The following is a 7,028-nucleotide window of genomic DNA, read 5'->3' as shown; positions in this document are numbered from 1 at the left end:
AGCGAGGAGGGAAGGGGGTGAAGAGAATAGAGTTCGAACTTAGAAAAGTGTCTAAGTAAATGCTTCAGGATAATATATATCTAGAGATTCAAGTATTTCCCAGATGGAGTGGAACCCAGTCGTTGGAAAACTAAGCTGAAAACGACTCTTCAAATACTACAGAGATCGTTCAGTCTTGCCCTCCTCATCCCTCCGTTTCCCTTTCCTCCCCTGGCCTGGCTGTGCCACTCTCATTAACCATTACTTTTTGCAAAAAAAAAATATGCAAGACGCCTCCAACCCAAACCGAAGATCAGAAGAGAGACCGGCGGTGGGCCAAGAGAGGAGGCGAGACTGCGTCTCTTCCCATCTCGGCTTCGTGGCTTTGTCCTTCCCGGGACCGCGGCCACGGCCCCACCATCCTTGTCCCCTGCACGCAGCAAACACTCTCTACACCCGCGGCCGCCCGCACTCTCCATCCGCCGCCCTCTAGGCCTTCTTCTCTGACCTCCATTCTTCCGCTCTCCTCGGATAGGGTCCCTAACAAGCTCAGGCTAAGAGAAAAACTGCTACCTCCTCTCACCCTCGTTTAAAGAAAATAAAAGAAAGGATGGAAGAAACACAGCAGCAGCGGGAACCACGCGGTGGACTTCCCTCCCGCACACAGCACCAGCACACACCATTCCCTACTCTCTTTGTTGTGGTTTTCCACTGCCTTTGGCCACGTGGCTCAGACGAGAAACTAGGCCTGACGGCTTCAGCCTGGGCCCGAGACCACAGCGGACTGGTTTCAGGGACGAGGAGATTGTCTTGGGGAGACCAAGAGCTCGGGACAGAGGCAGGAAGCGGGGTCTGGGCGACGGGAAACATACTTAAAAGGAGGGGAGGCGGCAGGGTAGCAAATACAAAAATAGAAATAATTTGAGGGGACGCACGCCGGGCTTTCGAGCTGGCTCTTTCCCCCCAACTCGGGGCAAGTTCCCTGCGGCCTCCCGCGCCGGGGCGCCCCCTGGCGAGAGCCTCAGCAGCAGGCGGAGCGCAGAGGGCACGTGGGCGCAAAGGGGTCATGGGGGGCGCTCAGGGGACTCCCGGGGCACACTCGGAGCGTCGGGCGCAGCCCCCTGGCGGCGGCGACGTAGTTATCTGGTGAGCGGCGCCTCGTCCCTCTGGTCCGGAGGGCTCACGGCGGTCTTGCTTAGCACGGCGGCTGAGTAGGGCAGAAAGCCGCTCTCAGAGCGCGGCGCCGCGGCGCTGCAGCCGAAGTCCGAGCCCCCGGCGGCCCCTGCGCTGCCGCCGCCACCCCCGCCGCCCCCGCCGCCACCCCGGGAGCCCAGAGCGGCGGCGGCGGCGGCGGCGGCGGCTGCGGCCGATTGACTGCTGTGGCAACTGAGGCACGAGCAGGGTGCGGAACCGCCGCTGGGGGGCGCCCCGGCCGCCGCGGCCGAAGACGCCGCGGCCGCCGCCGCTGCAGCCGCCGCCGCGGCCGAAGCCGCGCTGTTGAGCCCGGCGGCAGCCGCGGGCGTCTGGTAGAGGCCCGGGTGGCGGAAACTGCACAGCAGCTCGGGCCGCGAGTAGGGGTGCGAGAGGGCGCGGAAGGTGTCCAGCGGGCGGATGGAAGTGGCGAAGGGCGATGAGGCCGCGGCGGCCGCTCCGGAGGCCGCAGCCGCCGCGGCCGCGGCCGTGACACCCACGTGCGGGTAGTAGTGCAGCGGCACGTGCGAGTGGAAGGGGTAGGGAAGGCTTCCGGTGGCGGCCGCGTGCGTCATCATGTAGGTGTAGAAGCTGGGGTCGGCCGGGTGCGGCCACGACATTGCCAGACGCTGCCGCTTGTCCTTCATGCGCCGGTTCTGGAACCATACCTGCGGGGAGAGCCGCGCCGCGGCCCGAGTTAGGAGCGCCCGGAGGCCCCAACCCCCGCCCCGGGCCTTCCCGCCCCTCCCAGACCTCCGAATGGCCTGGCCTACGCCCCTCCGACCAGGCCCAGTCCTCTCTTCCAGCTGAGGCAGTGTGAGCGGCAGTGTGAAGCGCCGTAGGTACACTCTCCTCAGCGAAAATAATCTTCCCTGTGTCCGATTGCTGCGGCCCCTGGGGCTTCTATTCCCTTGCTTTAGACTGCGCTTCCTCGTCCCAACCCAACCTTTCCTCTCTTTCTCCCCACCCACCGGTTGCCCGGCCTCGCTGAGCACCCGTCTCTCAATCCCAGGATTTGCACGAGGATTCTAGGGCTCCTTTGAAGAGAAGCTGCCGCCGCAGCTTTTGTAAAAAGTCGCCGCGTGAGGTCTTGAGTCCTCTGAGCTGTGAGGAATTGTCCCGAGGGGCATGGGTCCGGTTCTGATATTGAAGGGATGGTTTTGTTGGAATCATTTGCTTCAAATGAGTGGCGGGAACAACATCCTCTTAAACTGGGAAGGGGACTTTTCTACCCCTCCCAACACAGTATCTAATGAAGACATCATTCGTCACAACTCTAAATTAAAGAAAGCCCGACCAAACCGAAGAGAGACTTGCACACTCCTCCCCTATCACATGGAATTTCTTTTCTTTTTTTTTTTTTAGAATGCCAGATCCTCCTTGAAGAGTTCACCAAGTCGCCAAACCTCCCGGCTATCTTTCTTGGACGTAAAATAAAATTAATCACCTAAAGATAAATTAATAAGGACAATTTCGTTGCTTTCCCCAGGAGGTTGCTTTCTTTCCCGTTGCCCAGGAGAAAAATGTTTAGAAAACTATTTCTCAACCCAATCGATTTTTTAAATACACTATCCTTTCTCCTTGTAACGATTTATGTGAAAAATAAACCTCCAAGATCAAGAGCAATTGAAAAGTTTCACCTCTGGTTCGTGCCAGAGGAACAAAGACCAGCTGGCTTTGCCGCCGAGGGGAAAGTGGAGCCGTGGAGAAGGGTTAGGGGCACCTAGGCACGCGCTGGGCGGAAGCGAGCGTTTGTGGCATGGGCTGCGCCATTCAGGGCCCTTCCCAGGTCAGCCAGACCGGCTAATCCTTTGGATACGGCTACTGAGAAATAAATATGCCAATTCCTTTGGTGACTCTCCCCGCGGGTTTTCAGGCCCTCAGCTAAACCTAGTCGCCCAAAAAGGAGAAATAAAAATCAACCTAGACACCCGGGGGAGGCTAGAACAGGCGCGTGCTGGAATCAATACCTTGATAGTGGTTTCGGGAAGGTTGAGTGCAGCGGCCAGCTCGCACCGGCGTGGCCGCGACACATAGTTCTCCCGGTAGAACTCCTTCTCCAGGCGCGCGATCTGTTCGCGGGTGAACGCCGTGCGGTAGCGCCGCACCTGATCCGCGCCAGAGCCGGAGCCGCCCAGCGCCGCGCCCCCGCCGCTGCCGCCGCCGCCTCCATGCAGGCTGCCGAGGCCGGAGCCTGTCGCAGACGTCGTGGTGCTCGCGGCTGAGCCGCTCTCTGCGAACCCTGGCAAACAAACGGCCGGCAGCGCATGAGTCACTGTAGGACCGAGATCTCCGCGCTGAGGCTGCACGCGGATGGGGGAAGCCGCGAGAGGAGGGCGAGGCGCTGCCTAAATTGATGGGGTCTGTCATGTTTACAAATTGCTGCCGTTAATGGAATCAATAAAGTTTGGGGAGCCCTTCATAACCAAATAATAGGAACTCAATTAAGGACGGTAGTTTTGTTTTAATAATTGGAAATTTTCAACTCAGGAGGAAAACTGGCCAAGGGAAAAAGCCTACATCTAAACTCAGTTTGGGAAGCTCTGGATTGTCCTTGATCTGGAGACCGCAGGGCAGCTTTCTGTCGGCCTCTAACCTTCCTTTGACTGGCTTTGGAATTTTGTTTTAAAATATTTCAAGATTCGAAAGACAGCAACAGCTCAAACCGGAACCATTGAGGGGTGAACTCTACTTTTCAACTTTCTCCCGCTGACCCAACAGGGTCTCCCACAGGCGCCCAGCAAGGCTCCCTTGACTTATTTAGAATACTTCCTCCGCTCGGCCTCGGGATTCAGAGGCCGCGGAGTTCAGAGTAGCTGCCCAGGGCACCCTTCCCCCGGACAGACTCAGTGGATGGCTTGGGGTCGATCGGGTCGCACGGGCGTTTAGACCCGCAAGCGGGAAACGTTTTCTCCGACTTAGGAGCGAGGGCAGGCCGTAGGCCTGCGTCTCTCTGGGAGGCTCAAGGAGCAGAGCCGGAGGGCACGGTCCCACGCCTGCGTCCCGCCCCCGCCCGAACCAGCTGGGTGCAGCTCGCTGCAGAGGGTCGGAGAGGGGCAAAGGCACCACGAAGGGCCGGCAGGGCAGCGAAGGAACAGAAAGAATGGGACTGGAGAGCGCGGCGCGTGCAGCGCGATTACCTTTGCCATTGTTTTCCTTGAGCGGAACCGCTCCGAGGCCGCCGGGGGAGCGCAGCGCCGAGCAGCCCACCTCCACGTCGCTGCTCATGTCTGCCTCGGCGGCCGCCTCTGAATAATGACCCGGCTTTTTTCGGCCCTCCGCGGCGGACGCGATTTCGGAGGAGACGGTGCTTTCGCTGCTCGGGTGCTGCAGGTTGAACAAAGTGTCTATTTCGAATTTGCCCTTGGCAGGGAGGTCTCCCAAAGCGCTGTGCAGGGGGGCGGACGGCAGGCGCGGGCTGAGGCGAGCCGGGTGCTGCGAATTTTCCAGGGCCTCGAGCACAGCATTGCCAGCCGAGTCGGACAAATTGGAGAATCTCTTGCCGGTCGTAGGGCTGTGCAGCCCTCTCTCCATGAGAATCATCTCTTTTCTTATTCTTTCCATCATCTCAGCCTTCTAAAAAATGTCACAGTGGCCCGGCTGTCCCGTCCTAATGATGGGCTGCGCCGAGGGCTAATTCTCATTCAGCCCCAGCGAGCGCCTCTAAATATTATTATCTCTTTTGGAGGGAGGCGGAAAAATTGTGGGATGCCAGAGCGAGGGAATGACTGGTCAAAATGACCCATACATCCTTCCGAGCCCGAGATGTCATTCATCAAAAAGTAGCGCTCGCTCGTCATTAAGGTACGAATGACGCTGTTCGAATGATCATTTATTGTAACAGGTTTATAAGCAAATAAATACACGTTCCTGTCAGTGGGTAATGAAGGCGGCTTCAGAGCAGACAAATAGATCCAGGTAGGAGGCGAGAAGAGACAAGAAGTGAGGAGGAAGTCTCCGGTCCTTTGCCCGCTCAGAGCCGGTTCTGCTCGCCCGGGGGTTTGGCCTCGGGGGTGAAATTGACAGTCTGATTAATAGAGCGCGCCGCGGCACATTTCCCCCTTCATTTAGGGGCATCATTACGCTCTCAGTTTGCTGGGTTGCCCCTTAGGTCCTAATCATGCAGCGCCTTCCTCATTTTTCCTCGGACATAGATACGTGTTAAATAATAGATAATGCTTTGATTTTCCAGAGTAGATCTCGTCGGGAAGTGGGTTGATTTTTTTTTTTTTTTTTTTTTTTTACATTTACAAGCGGGAGGGGGGGACAAGGGGGAGGATGTTGGAAGAGTTGCGTAAGGAGAAGACCTTGCGCTCCTGTCTGGATTACTTATCTTTAGAATTTCAGAACCAAATATGTGTTTTATTTAACAAATAGGACGCCGAGTTCTCTCCCTCCCCACTTCTTCACCTCAGCCTGGCTGCTCTCCTCCCACCCCAGGAGGGAGAGAGAGAGAGAGAGAGAATCTCCTAGAGTTTTGAAAGCACTTCAGTGCTACGTGGCTGGGGAGGTGCGTTGGGCCCGCGCCTCCAAACGGAAATCATTAGGTCCTCTCTGATTTTTTAACACCGTTTGCAGAGTGAGTTCTGAACTTGAAGTCCCGGGTTTTTCACTTTTATAATCCTGCTGATGGATAGGCTTCTCGCCTACGCATTTTCCCTGGGGGAAATGAACTCGGCTGGACGATTTCATAGCAGAATTCTACAGCTAACTTTAAACACAGTCGCAATTTACAGCGCCATATGGGCGGCCCCAATTCCACTTTTACGTTGCCAGCTTTCCCCCAACCCCTTCTCACATCGAATTATTTGTGGCAGAGTCGCTGGATTTCGAGGTCAAAGATGAGAAAAAACAGACTTGGTTCCCTTCCCTACCAGCCTCCTGCCCTCTCTTTCCCACTGTGCCCTTCTTCCTTCTCGCCTTCCTCCCTTCTCCCGCCCCAGCCCCTTACCTGTGGCCTCGGATAATCTCTGCGCTGGGTCTGCGCGCGAAAAATCGCGGACTAGCCTTGCCGCTGCTCCTCCCGACCTGAGCTTGGCGGCTGAGCCTCTTGGTGATAACTTTGATGGTCATAATGACGCTGGAGGCAACCATCTTAACGAAGATCAATCTTCACTCAAGGCCGTTGCGCGTCTCCTCCCTCGCTTGCGCGCCACGGTGCTCGGACCCCCAACTAGTGTGCGAGTCCATCTACCAGCTGCGCAGGGGGAGAGGTCCACGACCGCAGGCAGGAACAAGGGCGGACAGAGACTAGACCGGGAGGTCGGCCTGCGAGCTTCCAAAGAGGCGGAGAGACCCTGGCAATCTGGGCGCTAGTCTCGGGTCCTGCATCCCCGCCTCACCGCCAACCCAGACCCCAACCCAGACCCCCCCCTTTCCTCCCTGCCGCCACACCCAGAACCTAGGGGGTGTGTTAGGGGCAAACCCGAGATCTATTTGCCCATCTCTCTGTTGGCGCTTTCCTTTTAACCTTGGACCCACTGGGGGCGTCAGGAATGTAAGAGGAGACAAGGTGTGAAATATATTTATATACATTTATACACACAGTCAATGCCAAAAGTTTCTCTCCTGTTCCCCTTGGCACCAACTTATTTCCACAACGCGAGCTTTGCTTCGAAAATCAATCCCACCTCTTTACGGTTATAAACGCAATTCTACCCCCAAAGGTGAGAAATGGAAAGCTGGAGCACCTGGTGGCTGGGGAGGTGAGAGGTGGGACGCAAAGTGGGCGTCGGCAGCTCGGCGGAGGACATCACCCGCTTCCACCTCGGCCCCTGCCCCAGAGGCCACCTGACTCCGAGCACTAAGAGCCCCGCTCGCGCTAGCTTTCAGGCCATTAACGTGCTCGGAGCTCGGCC

The 7,028-nt window shown here is 57.2% G+C and overlaps 1 protein-coding gene across 1 annotated transcript in view; it reads right to left on the bottom strand.

Annotated features, from left to right (window-relative positions):
• Window positions 1-4,923, bottom strand: part of EVX2 (even-skipped homeobox 2) — a 6,468-nt gene extending 1,545 nt beyond the window's left edge. The window contains exons 1-3 of the mRNA XM_043894933.1: window positions 4,311-4,923; window positions 3,141-3,412; window positions 1-1,838 (exon numbers count right to left, since the gene is read on the bottom strand). The exon at window positions 1-1,838 is cut by the window's left edge and continues 1,545 nt beyond it. Of these exons, the coding sequence (XP_043750868.1) occupies window positions 1,119-1,838; window positions 3,141-3,412; window positions 4,311-4,737 (1,419 nt within the window). The 5' untranslated portion in view covers window positions 4,738-4,923 and the 3' untranslated portion in view covers window positions 1-1,118. The remainder of the gene's footprint in view (window positions 1,839-3,140; window positions 3,413-4,310) is intronic.
• Window positions 4,924-7,028: the final 2,105 nt, after the last annotated feature.

Source organism: Cervus elaphus, chromosome 33 (genome assembly GCF_910594005.1).
Source record: "Cervus elaphus chromosome 33, mCerEla1.1, whole genome shotgun sequence".
NCBI lineage: Eukaryota > Metazoa > Chordata > Mammalia > Artiodactyla > Cervidae > Cervus > Cervus elaphus.
The sequence above is the reverse complement of the archived record's forward strand: the minus strand, read 5'-3'. Positions and strand labels throughout refer to the sequence as shown.